This window comes from Argopecten irradians, chromosome 7 (assembly GCF_041381155.1).
Source record: "Argopecten irradians isolate NY chromosome 7, Ai_NY, whole genome shotgun sequence".
NCBI classification, from domain to species: domain Eukaryota; kingdom Metazoa; phylum Mollusca; class Bivalvia; order Pectinida; family Pectinidae; genus Argopecten; species Argopecten irradians.
The window spans coordinates 24,489,644-24,508,437 of NC_091140.1; the positions used below are offsets into that span (position 1 = coordinate 24,489,644).

Below are 18,794 nucleotides of genomic sequence, written 5' to 3' on the forward strand. Positions count from 1 at the left end.
TAAGGGAACATCTACAGTGTAATAGACACTTGTATCAACATCCAGTCACATAATTAGGAAACATCTACAGTGTAGTAGACACTTGTATCAACATCCAGTCACATAAGGAAACATCTACAGTGTAGTAGACACTTGTATCAACATCAGTCACATAAGAAACATCTACAGTGTATAGACACTTGTATCAACATCACATCCAGTCACATAAGGAAACATCTACAGTGTAGTAGACACTTGTATCAACATCCAGTCACATAAGGAAACATCTACAGTGTAGTAGACACTTGTATCAACATCCAGTCACATAAGGAAACATCTACAGTGTAGTAGACACTTGTATCAACATCCAGTCACATAAGGAAACATCTACAGTGTAGTAGACACTTGTATCAACATCCAGTCACATAAGGAAACATCTACAGTGTAGTAGACACTTGTATCAACATCCAGTCACATAAGGAAACATCTACAGTGTAGTAGAACTGTATCACTTGAACATCAACACTGTATCACATCCAGTCACATAAGGAAACATCTACAGTGTAGTAGACACTTGTATCAACATCCAGTCACATAAGAAACATCTACAGTGTAGTAGAACTTGTATCAACATCCAGTCACATAAGGAAACATCTACAGTGTTGTAGACGCTTGTATCAACATCCAGTCACATAAGGGAACATCTACAGTGTAGTAGACACTTGTATCAACATCCAGTCACATAAGGGAACATCTACAGTGTAGTAGACACTTGTATCAACATCCAGTCACATAAGGGAACATCTACAGTGTAGTAGACACTTGTATCAACATCCAGTCACATAAGGAAACATCTACAGTGTAGTAGACACTTGTATCAACATCCAGTCACATAAGGAAACATCTACAGTGTAGTAGACACTTGTATCAACATCCAGTCACTAACATGTTCCCAGTTACATAGGCAATCAAAGTTTTCAGCAGTTCTATTCCATCACCTCTGTGAGCACTGCCAAAACAGAAAAAAATATGTCATCTAAAGATTGACTTTAAAGCATTAAAATCATATCAATAATTAATTAAATTTGAACTGTTTCAATTCCACCTACAACATGTGTCACACAACTATCAAATTACCTATACCTAATGTAGAACAGTTTCTTACCAATGTTTAATAATCAAGTAAATACAAATCTGTATTACAATAGATATCAAACCATTTTGCAATAGTTCCTGAACTTTACATAATGACACATTATAATGAAGTTAGTTTTTACGGTACGTAAAATATGTGAACAAAAGACCTTGATAGTGCTCATGAGCAGTCTTCTATTATAGATTGATCTGTATTGTAAACATAGCAAATTTTTGTAAAATTCAGAATTTTTTTATGTTTGGTTGCCAAAATCTCATCCACATATTGTTAAAGTAATATGAATTATTTAGCTGTATTTATGAAACTTTTGCAATAGGAGACATGTGGATCTGTAATTGCAAAGAAATATACCTGACAAGGAATGGCTGTGGTAGACAGTATCTGTTGTGTTGGTCTCGGTATTTCATCACCGACATCAAGTTGCCTAGTAACTGATGTCTCTTTGCCTTGTCAATTTTTGTTAACACAATCTGAAAGTAAGAAAATATACAAGGTATACATCTTATCAACTCTTAATAAGAGACTTTGCAACTGCAGATTCTGTCTGGTGAAATAAACTGTAATAACTAAATAAAATTATCCAGACTGAAGAATTAAATACACAAGTAGAGTCTATACTTTTGAAATGTTAACATAATTTGAGGAACAGCTTGATGTATCAATGCTGTAGCTATCAAAATGAAGTACACTTCAGAACTACATCTGTACTTACACTAAGAGCTTTGCTTTATAGAACTTTGGGCAACCTGAGAAGGACTCGTATATCTTTTAATTGCATGTAATAACTTGTATATGTATTTAAAATTTGTACCAGTCAGTACTTTATGAGCTAATGAAAGCACAAAACTTATCAATTACTTAGAGTAATGACCCTTTTGTTCTCTTAGCTGACAACACTCTAAAACTTCAAACAAATATTGTAGCTACATACACAATGGACAGCGGAGAAGGCTTGTAGCTTCTCCAGCATTACTTCATCCAGCTTAGTTAATCCCACCTCACCATCAACCAGAATGAACACCATTTCCAGGCTACAAAATTTGGTCAAAATGAATTTGGAGCTGCTGTGGCCAAAATGACAAAGGTTTCCTTAAACTCTACCACTACATCAGCCACCCGTGGGCCGACTGACTATGTCTTGGTCTGTGTGTGTGTTTTTTTGTCTTTTTTTTTTTTTTTTTTTAGTACTCATTGACAAGCTTTCCTCTGGTTGCAACCATTCAATATATGGCACATCCTTACATGGCCATATAGCTTTTAATGTGTTTTAATAAACTAACAATTCTGTCTATGCAGAGTTTGATTCCATCCCCATGTTCTTCAAAGCTGCTTTTATGCCTCCTCCTTATGGATGTTATCTGCCCTTGTAAACACTAGACACATTTAAAAAATAGATATCCAGAGTAACACATTTGTTTGTGAGAAAAAAGTTTAGTTTGTAGAAGAAAATGATAAAAGCAAATGAATATTCACAAGAGCAGATAACTGTAAGGAAAATAACAACTGTAAATTCTGTAATACACTTTATATCAAATAAGGGTAGATAACTCACTATGTAAGGTATAACCATTTCCTCCATCATTTGTAGTCCTATCATGTCATTCTCAGTTATGCCAACGGCTGCATCTATCAATACAAAAGACCTGACTAGTCTGAAATAAATAAACATTTCACTTTTCAATTATCTGAAGGAATTAATAGCAAACTGAATTGATTTTCATGTGAACAAGACTGCCTAATGATTTACCTAAATTCTATACAATAGGAAGACGGTAAGGAATTAATGATCAAAGTGAGAGCCATATGTAATAATTTCACCAAATTCTTGATTAAGTGTAGAGTATGAAGGATTTTTCTAGGTTTTTTTTTCATACACGATATGCACAACATACATTACATCTGATTTACAGCCTGGGTCATTTAAGAATGTACCATGTTTTGAAAATGGAGGAAAGCTGGCCATTGTGTACTAGTGGAATCAACTACCAACCTGTAGTAGGGGATTACCTCCCTTTGTACATGTGTCGCACTTTCAAGACATAAATTGTAGTGGTAGAATTTTGGGACACCTTAACCATCTGACTACAGCAGCTCTTTTAACATCAAATATTTGATTCTTTGATTATTTAGACAATTTGACTTTAATCCCTTATAAAATGTTCAACTTTTAGCATCTTTGGGATGAATAAAAACAATTAATTTACATTTTAGGTTAGATTCTGTTGGCTATGGAAGAATTAATTCTGCAATATTAGAATTATAATATAGATATGAAAGCTGTTTATTGACACAAGATGGATAAAGCACCAAAAGGTGATCTTTTCCCATTCTAATTGTTTCATTCCAACTCCACTACTCAGTCAGTATTAATTGTTCTACATCCAATATACTGTGTAAACAAAGGGAAGTTACTCTGATACCTCACATTGTAACTGTAAAACATTGACTTGTAGTTAAATATATGTCAGTTGACTGCTTACTAATATACACTGCGCATGCCCTTCGAAAGTTCTGTTACATATGTTAAAATTTGCTGACAATTTACCTCTTAGAAAACTCTTGAAAAATGCTAATAATGATTTAATGAGAAGATGAATAAGTTGATAAATAATGAATACTGTTACCTGTAATATCAAGGTTTACATTATTCTGTACTTTATTTATATTTGTAAAAATGCATGTGAAACAAAACTTTTGGAGGGCAGTGTATATATTGTACTAGCAATGATCCAGAAATAAAAAAGATGAATTTCAATTACGATGACAGTTATATACAAATGACCCTGCCTCCATATGAAATCAGACTGGAATTGGACAGCATCGTCATGTTATAGGTACAAAGGTAATTACATTCTACATTCTGCATCTTATACAGCAGGATTATATTTAGATTCATCAGAGTACTTACTTTTTTCTTTCTTTGAAGTAGGTTTCTACACAGTCCACAAAGTAGTGAGGCATGTTGTGTCCATACCCTGGCATATCTACCATGGTGAAGGCATTGCCTGCTTGGTACAACTGGAGAGCTTTTGTACGCCCCTAAACCAAACAAAATATCTCATCATAATATCGCAATACAATCTCAACAATAAGCACAACATACATTTAAAATGACACGTATCTAGCTCTTCTTTTTTACATACAGTTCCAATGCATTTTTTTAAATAATAATACTGCAGCTACTACGGTTATAGAGCATAAAGACAATTTCTGAATATGCATGTCAACACTGTAAAAGCGGTAAATCCTTTTAACTATTGAAAATAATACAATTGGAACATAAAGATCTATAGATTAATAATATCCAGAGATTCTGTAGTTGGAAATTTGAAAGTCACAATATAGACTCAATGATTCCCAACATTCCAACATTCGATCACCAATACTATATACTATTGTTACAGAAAAACACCATGCAGCTACCTGATACTTACTGGTTTGGAGGATACAACTATTTTTCGATGAACTCCACTTGGAGCTTTAGAGAACAGGGCTTGTATCAAAGAGGATTTACCAACATTGCTTCGCCCAATGAAAGCTACCTGAAATATTTTACAGGCAGTATAAATGTGAGAAATGTAAAATTAAAAAACTAGTTAACGTTTAATATTATTTTTTTCACAATTTTTTTTTTTCAAATATTTGTTTCCTTTGTTTATGTATTCTTTTATTGGAAAATGGCCTTTATTTAGTTTACAATATTGCAAATTTCATTAAAAAATATATAAAGGAGGGAGCCATAGTTTTGATAAAGAAAATATCAAAACTGAAAAAAATGTTTTACTAATAAAGCATCTACTTCACAAAAGGACTAGTATGTACTACATGTTCAAATAATACAGTAAAACTTTTCCAGGAATCCAGGCCATTGATTTGGTAATTTTGGAGAATTAACTTGAGCAATTTGTAATTCACTGCATTTCAGCTTTTCAGTTTTAAAGATGCTCCACCGCTGACAAATGGTATTTTTTCTCTGTCAAAAACAGGAGCCGAGGAATTAGTATTTTTCTTCAGTTACAAAAGTTACTTATTTACACCATTATCACCATTGAAAAGTTTGAGCTTCTTATTTTACTTCAAGATAAAGTTATTAAAAATAATTAAGTGGGTCCCGAAAAAAGTCCATGTCGCCTACACTACATAATATGTATGCCCTCTATGGAATGAAGTGCTGTACGCAAGATAAATTATTTTTTATGTATATTTGTGCTAATTGCACATGTATGTATGTGATTAAACATCATGCAGTTACATGTACATGACGGCAAGGAGGTACATTGTATATGGTACGTCTCCTTATAAATCCTTGATGACGGGTATTGTTTATGCTGTCAGCTGTGGAGCATCTTCAACTCAAATTGATATTTTTAATACCTCTGGAATATCATAAGTGGGTAAATCTGAAATACGTGCAGCTGTTTTGATGTGTCTAATCACATGTGATTTTTCTTTTGGTTCAAAGAAGGTTGCAGCTGATTTGATCTCGGACTCGGAGGGATTGAAGGGCACAGTTTCATCAGGAATGATTGGCACCGCTACAAAAGGCTGCAGCTCACTGATTGGGTTATATTTTGTCAGTTGAGTTTTTGGTGATTTAGGATATGACACACAAGTTCTTTTGGATAAAGAGCCCAAACTATCACAGCCTAATGATGAAGTCTTTCTCAACAGAACACACAACTTACTCCAGGTGCAGTTGTCCTTTGTAAGAATTGTCATTCCTTGTGGATTTAATAACCTATAGAACTTCATTCTGGTTATAAAGAGTACTTGTTCTGTGTAGATATCTACAACAATATGTTGAACTAGGCCTCTAAGACTTCTCCACGACCTAATAAGTGATTGATACTTTTTTGTCAAATAATTCAGTATACCTATGCTAGATACTGTGTATCAGTACGTGCAAATCATAAAATCTAACTTTAAAGCCAGAATTTCTTATTTGCAGCGATCTAACAGAGACATATGAGACATATATGGATGCACTTTACGTAGTGCTCAGTTTGTAGTGGTTTGTAATATCAGAAATAAACGTGCTGCATGGGCGCAGCCATCTTGGAGCTGAAGTGTATGGGGGGATATTGTATGCTGATCTCATAATCGGCTCGGTTCCGTTCCGCTCCACTCCAATAATATTGATTAGTACCGAATTTTGGACAGTTCTAATGATATGTGGCGATTTTTCACTTCACATTTGTAATATCATTTAGCACTTTAGATTTGTTTGGAGTATTCAATAATATTGTTTTATACTGTTTTGGTACCTTTAGTAAAAATGAGGCGGGAATAGGCTATGCGTACAATTGTCCACCTCATTTTGCAGAGCTCGAGCGTACGACCACGCTTATACAACTTCAGTATGGTAAGTTTGCTGAATTGATTTAAGTTATGTGTAGATACACATGCTACATATGTTATCATAGTTAGGAATAATTTGGCCATTTATTGGTTTAAAGTTAATGAAAGTACAACATTTTACTTTACAGTATGTCTTGAGATCAACGTACCTTATACAAGTATGTTAGGGTTACCTCCCCTTAATTGATGATTGGAATATTAAGGGGCAGTGTAGTTCGTATATTATACATGTATACTAAATTTATCGTCGAATATTGGCTCATTAAACCCATTAAAAACACACAAATAAGGATTGTCCTTTGTCCGCCCGAGGTTCTAGATACATGTATACTACTGTATATACAATGTGTCAAGTCAGATCTCAGGGCTGAAGGCCAAGTACACTGTACCTCCAAAATTAAAACTTTTTCACAAATCTTGTGAAATGATCGAACACTGTCACTCATATATTGTACATGTACTGTACATTGTATACTGGTTTTCCAGTTTAGTTTCTGAACCTACATGTATACTTATCATGCATAGGATATTTATTTCTTAATTCTGAACTCATGGGGTGAATTAATATAATTAGGTCAAGGTCATTCTTTGAACAAACTTTGCAACTCTAAGAAAAGCCCCCCCCCCCCCCCCCTTAATTTCAAACCCATTTGTCTCAATTTTCTTTTTATTATTTACGACAAATATGTTACTGCTATTGCCAAAGCTTCTGTTTGGTTTTCTTATTTATATAATTTAGTCCAGATTTACAGTTTACAGAATCATCTCCGGTATATTTTATTGTAGTAGCTTGAGTTCTGCTTTTTATCGAATGACATGTTATCTTTCTATTATTTTTAATGGAATTCAGTAAATTAAGAATGCTAATAAAAATATCATACAGTAGTAATGTATCAATTTCCTTCAAAAGACATGTTCCTGTAAGTTCTATTTAAAAGTAAATTTTGCTCTATTAATCAACAGTTCATTTTGATGGAATCAACTTTCTTTTTGCCTCATTTTCCTCATTTCCTAAAAGATGATAATGCAAACACTGGAGTGTGGGATATATGGTACTCTAACAACCCCTCCTCCACCCCCTTACTATCACCTTTTAACTTTCTACTCAGAATCAGTTGTCTGGACTGGCTGTAATGGATGGCAGGTAGACATGTGAGGATGAGTGTCCGGTGGGCGTTTAACTTTCGGACATGGTCCCCTTCCGCAGAAGACTGGACTCTATGTAACCAGTGTGTGCAGCCTGAGGAGGCACAAAGAATCAGCAAGTTTGTCTTCAAGAAAGATGCAAAATCCTCCATGGTAACTTTCTTTTTAATTTAATGTTTTTTGATTAATTGATTTATATATTGCTGAGGTTTCAGTCCTGTTGAAGTCTCGTTTCGAAATAGATCAAAGAAGTTATGAAATTTTCAAATAAAATCTATCAATATCTGTAGAAAGTTGCCAGTTGCAAATTTTGTCAAAAAATTACATTTCTATTTTTAGTAGATTTTTTTTATACGGGGATTTTAAAGATGCTCCACCGCCGACAGAGCATAAATGATATTCTTCATTTGAACAATAATTGGTGTTTAATCGTGTATATATATGCCTAATTAAAACAAAAAATAATATAAAATATTTTATTTCGCCTTTGGTGCATGCGCAATCAGTAGTTCATTCCATATAGGATATAGTGCTACGGAATTTTTTCGGGATGCAATTAATTATTTTTCATATTTTTAACTTGAATTAAAATTAGAAGCTCAAACTTTTTAACTGTGGTAATGGTATAAAGTAAGTAACTTTTGTAACTGAAGAAAAATACTTAATCGTCTGCTCCTGTTTATGATAGTGAAAAAATACCATTTGCCAGCGATGGAGCATCTTAAAGAAATGGCCCATTTGGCGGCCAATTTGAAATAGTGTCTTTTTTCACTTCAAGTAGAGCCACATGTTTACCATTTTTTACTAAAATTGTTTTTACTTAAATCATCACTGCGCCAGCAATTTTAGCTGTATCAAGCTTATTTTTGCTGTAAATCTTTACTGGTTTCTTGGTAACTAAAATATTGAGCATTAATGTGTGAAATGATACACTTTTGTCACTTTATTTTTACATTTAATGGTAATTTGAGCACTTTTATTTTTTACTCTAAAATACTGAAAAATAACAAATATTAAAATGGGGCAAAAAAGTAAGCACACGGACCCCCCATTTTTTCTGCCTGATTTAGAAAGAACAACCCTTTCCCTGTTGATATGCAAAATATTAACAAAAGTTTAATACAAGAACTATTTCTATAAAGGGTTTAAATTTGGCAAAAATGGCTGAAAATGGTGCATTTTGTAGCTCAAAATTAAGGGGTAGGGGCAGCATATGTTGTTATTCTGAGAAAAAAAATATTAGTCTTATTAATCAAAACTGGTATTTTTTTAAAGAAGACTACTAGAAAATAAATTCTACAAACATCCATACATATCAAACACCTAGTTAGGAAATTATAGCTTTAATGTCTTGTGTATATGGTCCAAAACGGCAAAATTCCCATAAAATCCAATATTTTGTCAACTAGGTATCTTTAAGTGATAATATCTCAAAAACGAGCATTGGACATAATTTTTTTCTTCCATTTTCTTTTATGGTATGAACTCCTATTTCTAAAAAATCTATATGAGAAAAAAAGTTAATACAAGAAAATTTCGACTTCTCAGAGGACTACAATGTTTTTTGATTAATTGATTTATATATTGCAGAGTACCAGTGATTTGATGTTAACATACATGTACTATAATAATGTTTTTTCAAGAAGATTTTTGTTCGAATAGCACTAGTCCAAAGGTTATTACATGTACAAAATGTATATGTTTATATCTTATATGGTATGCAGCATTTACAGGTTCTTGACTCAAAAATTAATTCTGCAAGAGTGATGTTAAAAATTTTATATTATATATCAGTTCATATCCAATATACTATTGTCTCTGCAATTGAATGTTTATAGAAATCAATTGATACAAAGTATTCATGGAGAAAATATATGATTTTTTAAGTTCCTGTGAAATATAATAAAGAACATAATCATCTTTGTGTTTTATTTATTACAGATAGGACGACTAATGATCAGAAAGGTAGTATCTGAATACTTCAACATTCCATATAAGGATGTGATGCTAGCCAGATCTGAGAAGGGAAAGCCGTACATAGCCGGCAGGACTGATGTGGATCACTTCAGTTTTAATGTTTCCCACCAGGGAGATTACGCTGTCCTAGCAGCACAAGCAAACAGTCGACTCGGAGTGGATGTCAAGAAGTTGGAAACACGTTAGTAAGTTTAGGCTTATGATTAATGATAAAGAGGAGACAAAAGAATAATACTTTTTTTATTTTGTGTATTTTATTTTGTTTTATTTATCAAATTCGGAATATTTCCATTTCTTCATATGAAGATACATGCATATATTCTTCAGGATTTTTTTGTATCCCTGCAAAGCTGTTTGGTGATCATATGAGTATGCACTCAAATTTAAACCTGTCTATAAAGACCAACCAAGCCACAAAAAGGTCTTTATAGGCTAGTGGTCTTTATACACATTTGTCATTGTTGAAATTTCTCATTTGGGATCCCAAAAGAAAGTAGTCTTATTGAATAGGTATTCATTATACAGTGGTTGTTGTAAAACAAATGAATATTTTGTTGACAGGTTCCGATGTTGCTAGTTTCTTCCAAACTATGAAGAGACAGTTCACACAAAAAGAGTGGCAGTTCATCCGATCTCCTTCCACAGACAAGGAGCAACTGAAAGTCTTCTTCAGACTCTGGGTATGTAGTAAAACTAGCCAATGGTTTCTATCAATAAGGAGGTTGACCATTTAGATCTATTAGAGTTACTTCTCTTCTTTTTCTGTGTTAGGACTGAAAGGGCAAGTTCATGTGAAACTCTAGAAGTATAACAAAAGTGGTGCATGTTTCAACAAAATGGCGATAGTTTTAACTTGAGTTACGTAATTTGAACTTTGAACTCTACCTGTGTCTAACCCAGCTAAGACCCAGGGTTTCGGGGAGTTTCTCTCTGGAGTAGGTTAACTCGTATTATTCATGACTCTCGAACTAGGGTCCATAATAGGATTTACGTCACTCAACTCAATCCGCGAGTTTCATGTGAACTTGACCATATAGTGAAATAAAGGGAAGTAACTCTTGATAGATCAGAATGGAAGTTGGTAAGAAAACTAATGTTAGAACTGTTCTGTAATGTGAAAGTTTCATACATAAACTTTGTGACATAACAACTTGATAAAGTGATTTTATTATTTTTTGTATCCGTCCTATAATTAGTGAAATTAAAGATGAACAAAATATCAGGCCTGATTTGATGTAGATGGACACTAAACACCTCTTTTAATACTTTTTCTTAGGCAAGCAAAATCATCATTGACATTAGGAAAAAGTTCTTTTAGTTACACAGGCATATTTGATTGGAAGAAGACATCAGATTAAGATACCAGAAATTTCATTTGATTTATGCAGTTGTAAATTTTTTTTTCTAATGTTCAGTGCCTGAAGGAAAGCTATGTTAAAGCACTTGGGATAGGGATTGGATTTGAAGTTGGCAGATTGAACTTTAACCTCCCAACTGTGAAGATCGACAATGGTGTAACCACTGATACCACTCTGAAGATAGATGGGAGAGCCATGCCTGACTGGCATTTTCAGGAACACTTCTTAGACAACCATAGTATCGCAGTGGCTGTTAGCAAAAACAACAAAACATCACCAGAAATACTGGTAAGTACTATTAAGGGAAGTTTTATTGTTTCCTTCCAGGAGAGAATTCCACAGAAAATCTATAGTCGAATTGCTCAAAGGTTTCCATTTACTGCTTTTTTGATAAACAATAAATAAATAAAATCAAACTTATTTCTTTCTTCAAGAATTTTTCACAAAAGTTCAAATTCCTAATTGCATAGTTTATATTTTTTCAAGAATTGTTTAAAGTATGTAACTTTACTTTCACTTTCTCAAATTTTTTAAATTTTGATTAAAAAAAAAATATTAAAATTTTCTTCAGTATACAGTAGAAAGGTAGTCACAGTCTTTCTTTACTTATTCCAATTATCTTTTGTGTTCATTGCAGGTAAGAGGAAATATAGATGAAGAACTGCTGTCAACAGAAGGCGAATTTAAAATGTTGGATTATAAAGATATTGTCAAAAACGTTCAACCTTTGTCAGAACCAGATTTGACATTTTGGGAGAACTTTCAGCCTAAAGCTGAAGACCCTAGTCAATGGAAAAGTAATAAAACAGAAAAGTCCTGACATAAAAGCACAAAAGGTATTTAATTGTGTCACCATTGTCTCAACAATACAATAAGAACAATCGTTTAAATTGCCTGACAATGCTTACAATATGTAAGTCTCCTCTACATAATAAAAACTATACTCATAAAGTGGAGAGGGGGGCTTATATTCAAATGCCCACCTTGTCAGCATAACCAAACAAAATCCCACAAAAATTGAAGTGCGATATGATGGGAAGTTAATTGGTTGTGAATTTTATTGTCCAAGGTCAGAAAATCTTTTTGCCTTTATGAAACTAAATGTAAATTAGGTAAGTCAATGACCATCACACAAGTTAGCTCATAAACAGTCTTCTTTCATCTGCACCTTATCAAAAAAGTGTGCTTCGTTTATTTTCAGAGAAACAAGGTACATTTATATTTATCCTGCAACTGTCCCACATACTGACCGATAACTACTGCCGGATAAACTTGTGCTTTATCCGTCAATACGATATGCTTTATCCGTCAATACGATCACGTGAATTTGTTCCATATCTGACGGCACTTTTTCTAACTTGACCCAGAACTTAAACCTTCTGGTGAATGAAACGTCATTCAGTCCCGCTAAAACGTGACGTCACATTCACCGAAATGACGTCATTTTCACGATATCGAAAATCTCGTATGGCGGTGTCGTCTTTTTCTTGGCTCATGGTAAAGGTATGTATTGTTAAGTAATTCTTTAATGGGTATTTATTGTTATTTGAGTATTTTCATTTCCTTTCAGTGATATATCACACTGAATAGAATTACGGTGGCTGTTTGTGCTTATTTATTTTCCACGGCAGTAAAAAGGAGTGCACTCTCATTCGGTTAAGTGAATGAATCTTTACCTCCGCATCAAAGAAGCGTCTCGCTTCCAGCAAACAAAGTAAGAAACTGTCAATTTGCTTTCGTTTTGAATGCCATAATGGTTGCAGGATAAACAGAATACACGGTTGGTATCTTACAATACAAGTTTTATTTTTGTGCTCGACACGGAAAGCCGAGATGACTCGGCAAAGCCTCGTCATATCGGCTTTCCTAAGTCTCGCACCAAAATAAACCTTGTATTGTAAGATACTAACCGTGTATTCTCTATATGTAGGTTGTGTACATGTTATTTGTTTAGAAATTAACATGAATTTGCCATAAACTGTCATGGTTCCATACATCAATGTTTATATGTCAATACTTGTATATTCATGCACTGTCGCATTACCAACGTTGGAACGGTTGGTTGATTTCTTATACATATGTAAAATTATGCATTTTTGGTATATATCTTATTAACTTTTCTTGTAAAAATTATAACAAATTATGATAATATTATGCAATCAAAAGTCGTAACTACGGATCGGAAAATTGTTATTACTTCTTTGATAAGTGTTATAATGAATTTCTAAGTTGTCATAATTTATTTGAAGATATTTATTACAAATTACAAAAGTGATTAATAAAGTGGAATATTGTTATTACCAATTCCAAAGTCTTAAGTCATTATTGTAAATAAAAAAGCTGATTCTAGCTCATCTATTACAAATACTTTTATAGTCATCATACTTCGTCCAATGCAGTCCATGCTATCGTGAACTTTTCATATTTCAAAATCCATTAGGTTCCCCATCAAAGTAAGGTTACATTCTATTTTGTCCTCAATACCACGTTGCTAAGGAATTGAACCTTGTTTAATAGAAAAACGGTCTTATAAGATTTATTTTCCTTTTTGAGGGGGGGGGGGGGGTAGTAGGGAATAGTTAAAAACCAAGGCCTTACATATATACACGTATTCTGAATGTTTCTGTGGTTTAATCTAAACATGAAATTTTGCTGTTAAGGATTCTGACTAATTCATTCATAAGGATTTCTGTGGAATGCGTATATATTTCAAAATCATTATGCTAATTAATCGATTTATAAACGGCTGTTGCAAGGTAGTCGGGTGACCATTGTAAGTCTTCTCGCTTCTTGTTTCAAATTTGACTTTGTTTAGACTTTTTAAAGTATCACCTCAAAGTGTTTTGGCCAAGTCCATGCATTCACTAATAAGAGGTCTATGGGTGATGTTATTGTGGGCAATACGGGAATATTTTGAATTTCCCAATTCTGACAGTCAGTGTTAAGTTATATTTAACTTGTCATGTGTGAAAACTCAATTGTTTTCAGGAGCTTATAGACCATGTTATTTAACTTTAAATTTTTGAAGTATAGCAAATGCATTTATTTGAGGTCTAAGATTGATATTATATAGTAAAACATTTATCGTATACGACCCAATTTGTGATGGCACCTGTCGGTTAGATTACTGAGAACACTTGTCTTTGTTTCCATTACGGTTCTTTTCGACTTACTTGATGGTCACGAATCAAATTAAATTATTATTTTGAAAACAGGATAACGTACTTTTGGTCTTACTTTCACGTCTTTATTTATTGAAGCTTTGAAATGTTGACACTTGATTGAATGTTTGCTTTGCCATACGTAACTTTGCCATGGAAAGACGACATTGTCAGTGGGGATTAAATTACTTAATCCTGCAACCAGCATTGCTTTTGTCAGAATACGTACACCTTCTGCATATATTTTTGCTGTATTCGGCACTGACGGAATCAGCTGTATTTTAGAATTTCAACACTTGGTCGATTCGACGACATACTTCGTAGGAGAACCATTGTATGAAAGACGGACATATCAGCAACAATGTCGGCATATTTTAGCGTAATTGTGTGTGTTTTGAACGAATGTTGCGGGATAAAAAGTATACATTATCAGAGTCTTGAAAGCTGTTTATGATCATCTAAAAGACATAGAACCATTTCATAAAATGGCTACACACTACGTAAGAGCAGCTTCACATGCATATTTATCCTCTACTAGTGACAGACAATAAGAATGGACTAACGTTTCGCGACATGAACGCGTAGATGTACGCCTGGCTCTTCCTTCTTCTATTTGAAATTCATGAACTTTTATAACTGATAAAATCAGTTTTTTCTTTTTCTTTTTGTAATTTTTGTATTTCTTTTGAATTTATTTTTTGTATCTCTATAAGAGGAATTAAAGATTGATTGAATGAATGAAAAAGCTGTATTTTTGACTCGGGTCTTTCATAATCCTCCCCAAAATACAGCTTACATATTACGACAATGATCATGTATTCTCTATTTATCTAACCTCACACGTGGTTCGACATTTTGGATTCATCGCAAATTTATGATCAGTAGGCGAGAATATCATATTCTGTATACCACTGGCAATTCTTCGGCAGCCAATTTTTTCATTCTGACCCAAATCAAAAATACACGTATCCTGTATTTTAAAATACTAACCATATATACTTCTTATCTCGCAACATTCCTAAATTCATAATAACAACGTGTTTAGTTTAAAAGAAGTCAAAATTATTTTCAATATTCGTCTTTCAAACAACTGGTGATGTTTCCCCACTAAAACAGGCCAGTCGGATCATTTTTTTCCGTTTGTGCCAGACAGGCAGCAAAACTATATGTAGTAGATGTATTCTGACAACTCCAGCACTGGCTGCAGGATAAAAATAACCCAACTACCTTTTACAGGAACAAGTTTTCTAAATAACTAGAAATGCTTTATTAATCCCCCATTTTCAAATAATTATAAAGAAAAGCCAAACAATTCTATGGTACCATCTATGACACCGCATATTTTATATCAAAAACGTTTTCCTGCCAAAAATACTAATGACTAGGGATAAACACAGTAGTGATCGTGTCGGCGATTGTTTAGCCAATTTGAGTAGACTTCCGTACAATATTTAAATATATGTTTAAAATTTCAATGAATAGCATAATTGGAGGATTTAGATAAAGAAACTACAAGGGGTAAGAAATAGGATTAACCAGACAAAAATATTTTAATATAACAATTATTAAAGAATAAATTAACATAATACTACATGTACTCAGTTATTAAAATTAATGATGGAATCATCTCAAAATAAATTGCGTATAACATTTATCATTTTTAGGAATTAATAAGCAGTTAATAATAAAATACCTCGTGGTTGGTAGATTATCATTGTTGTTTGTATAAATATGTATGATGACGATGGTGGTCTTTCAGACTCTTTAAAAAGTTGTCAAACAATCGCTTTCAAAAGAGACTGAATGATCGTACATTTTCTTTGGAAAGAATGTTGACTTAGCCATTTGACTAAATATTTACAAATATTGTATAAGAAAAGTTGTGCACAAATAACATTGTCTCTCATTCATGTGTAAGGTGAATACAATATAATAAACTCATATGTAAGTATTAATTTTTACAGAAAGAATATAATAATTGAAAGAGAAGTAATGAAATGTCACCCGTGAGGTACTGACTCTACCGTTTGATTAATAGATCCGTGTGTTAATCCACACTGAACGACGTCAAGATATGACATTAATTAATTCTAACCCCGCCCCGTACAAAAATGTACCTTATATAGGATAATCATGATCATTTAACTCTTGATATAAACTGAGATGAATTATTCATGATAATTAAGCCGAGATGCCAACCGCAGTGACAAATTGACCATTTTTTGTCTATGTCACCTATGTGAGACCCTTTTGTTGGCTGTTGTTTGGAGATCCTAGTTGCAGAGAGCATGAGAGTAACTGTAAACAAATCAATATTAGATTTATAATTTGAGGCAAACATCATTACACATATTTGAAATATGCTGTAGAAATGCTTCATGATTTCAATAATAAATTTGATTTTTTTGAACTGTTCACAGTTTTATTAGATAAAACAAAATTACAATGCATCTACATGTACGTACAAATATACAGAATTACACAATAATAAAATCTAATATTAACATGCTATACATTTTAATGAATAATTTATGAATATGTACAGAATTTGATTAGAGACCGTCGTATATGGAAATATTTGCTGCAAACACGCACACTAATAATGACTCAATTTTTAATTAAATCAAAATTAAATGAACGCAAAATGCACATTGAAAGCAATTACGACATATGTGTACTACACTTTGATTTGGCAGTCAACTTGTTTAACAAAGGACAAAACACTTGACCTTAACACTTTACTATCCTGTATGTACACTGTACTACACCTAAACACTTTACTATCCTGTATGTACACTGTATACACTAAACACTTTACACCTGTATGTACACTGTACTACACCTAACAACTTTACTATCCTGTATGTACACTGTACTACACCTAAAACACTTTACTATCCTGTATGTACACTGTACTACACCTAAACACTTTACTATCCTGTATGTAACTGTACTACACCTAAACACTTTACTATCCTGTATGTACACTGTACTACACCTAAAACACTTTACTATCCTGTATGTACACTGTACTACACCTAAAACTTTACTATCCTGTATGTACACTGTACTACACCTAAACACTTTACTATCCTGTATGTACACTGTACTACACCTAAAACACTTTACTATCCTGTATGTACACTGTACTACACCTAAAACACTTTACTATCCTGTATGTACACTGTACTACACCTAAAACACTTTACTATCCTGTATGTACACTGTACTACACCTAAAACACACTTTACTATCCTGTATGTACACTGTCTACACCTTAAAACACTTTACTATCCTGTATTATGCTACACTGTACTACACCTAAACACCTTTACTATCCTGTATGTACACTGTACTACACCTAAAACACTTTACTATCCTGTATGTACACTGTACTACACCTAAAACACTTTACTATCCTGTATGTACACTGTACTACACCTTAACACTTTACTATCCTGTATGTACACTGTACTACACCTTAACACTTTACTATCCTGTATGTACACTGTACTACACCTAAAACACTTTACTATCCTGTATGTACACTGTACTACACCTTAAAACACTTTACTATCCTGTATGTACACTGTACTACACCTAAACACTTTACTATCCTGTATGTACACTGTACTACACCTAAAACACTTTACTATCCTGTATGTACACTGTACTACACCTAAAACACTTTACTATATCTGTACTACTTTACTACTGTATGTACACTGTACTACACCTAAAACACTTTACTATCCTGTATGTACACTGTACTACACCTAAAACACTTTACTATCCTGTATGTACACTGTACTACTACACCTAAAACACTTTACTATCCTGTATGTACACTGTACTACACCTAAAACACTTTACTATCCTGTATGTACACTGTACTACACCTAAAACACTTTACTATCCTGTATGTACACTGTACTACACCTTAACACTTTACTATCCTGTATGTACACTGTACTACACCTAAAACACTTTACTATCCTGTATGTACACTGTACTACACCTAAACACTTTACTATCCTGTATGTACACTGTACTACACCTAAAACACTTTACTATCCTGTATGTACACTGTACTACACCTAAAACACTTTACTAAACACTATGTATTTACACTTATTACTACACCTAAAACACTTTACTATCCTGTATGTACACTGTACTACACCTTAACACTTTACTATCCTGTATGTACACTGTACTACACCTAAAACACTTTACTATCCTGTATGTACACTGTACTACACCTAAAACACTTTACTATCCTGTATGTACACTGTACTACACCTAAAACACTTTACTATCCTGTATGTGTACACTGTACTACACCTAAAACACTTTACTATCCTGTATGTACACTGTACTACACCTAAAACACTTTACTACACCTGTATGTACACTGTACTACACCTAAAACACTTTACTATCCATGTATGTACACTGTGTACTAAAACACCTGTAACACTGTACTTTAACACTTTACTATCCTGTATGTACACTGTACTACACCTAAAACACTTTACTATCCTGTATGTACACTGTACTACACCTAAACACTTTACTATCCTGTATGTACACTGTACTACACCTAAAACACTTTACTATCCTGTATGTACACTGTACTACACCTAAAACACTTTACTA

The 18,794-nt window shown here is 33.2% G+C and overlaps 2 protein-coding genes across 5 annotated transcripts; one reads left to right on the forward strand and one right to left on the reverse strand.

The window, feature by feature from the left end:
* Positions 1-586: 586 nt before the first annotated feature.
* Positions 587-6,199, reverse strand: LOC138327938 (GTP-binding protein 8-like). 3 transcript variants are annotated; one of them, XM_069274423.1, is made up of 6 exons: positions 5,510-6,199; positions 4,570-4,677; positions 4,044-4,174; positions 2,067-2,166; positions 1,487-1,605; positions 587-988 (listed from the first exon to the last, which is right to left on the reverse strand). In XM_069274423.1, exons 1-6 carry the CDS (start codon positions 5,885-5,887, stop codon positions 907-909), a joined length of 918 nt encoding a protein of 305 aa, XP_069130524.1. In that variant the 5' UTR covers positions 5,888-6,199; the 3' UTR covers positions 587-906. The 3 variants fall into 3 exon arrangements, 2 of the variants coding, with proteins under 2 accessions (XP_069130524.1, XP_069130523.1); XM_069274422.1 differs by lacking the exon at positions 2,067-2,166 and adding an exon at positions 2,688-2,787; XR_011209141.1 differs by lacking the exon at positions 587-988 and adding an exon at positions 2,688-2,787.
* Positions 6,200-6,422: 223 nt separating this feature from the next.
* On the forward strand, positions 6,423-13,511 carry LOC138327939 (L-aminoadipate-semialdehyde dehydrogenase-phosphopantetheinyl transferase-like). Of its 2 annotated transcripts, none has more exons than XM_069274424.1 (6): positions 6,423-6,497; positions 7,603-7,792; positions 9,581-9,797; positions 10,178-10,296; positions 11,032-11,262; positions 11,612-13,511. In XM_069274424.1, the coding sequence occupies exons 2-6, from the start codon at positions 7,631-7,633 to the stop codon at positions 11,792-11,794; spliced, it is 912 nt and encodes a 303-aa protein (XP_069130525.1). In that variant the 5' UTR covers positions 6,423-6,497; positions 7,603-7,630; the 3' UTR covers positions 11,795-13,511. The 2 variants fall into 2 exon arrangements, with proteins under 2 accessions (XP_069130525.1, XP_069130526.1); XM_069274425.1 differs by having other exon boundaries at positions 6,430-6,497; positions 7,609-7,792.
* The last annotated feature ends 5,283 nt before the right edge of the window (positions 13,512-18,794 follow it).

What these genes read in the sequence shown, in the direction of transcription:
- LOC138327938 (XM_069274423.1), bottom strand. Translation starts at nt 5,887, where the DNA reads ATGAAGTTCTATAGGTTATTAAATCCACAAGGAATGACAATTCTTACA. An exon ending in CCTTCTCCGCTGTCCATTGT is followed by an intron (nt 1,606 to 2,066) that starts GTATGTAGCTAC and finishes TCTTACTTTCAG; the next exon opens with ATTGTGTTAACAAAAATTGA. An exon ending in CCACAGCCATTCCTTGTCAG is followed by an intron (nt 989 to 1,486) that starts GTATATTTCTTT and finishes CTGTTTTGGCAG; the next exon opens with TGCTCACAGAGGTGATGGAA.
- LOC138327939 (XM_069274424.1), top strand. Translation starts at nt 7,631, where the DNA reads ATGGCAGGTAGACATGTGAGGATGAGTGTCCGGTGGGCGTTTAACTTT. An exon ending in TGTCAAGAAGTTGGAAACAC is followed by an intron (nt 9,798 to 10,177) that starts GTTAGTAAGTTT and finishes TTTTGTTGACAG; the next exon opens with GTTCCGATGTTGCTAGTTTC. An exon ending in AAACATCACCAGAAATACTG is followed by an intron (nt 11,263 to 11,611) that starts GTAAGTACTATT and finishes TGTTCATTGCAG; the next exon opens with GTAAGAGGAAATATAGATGA.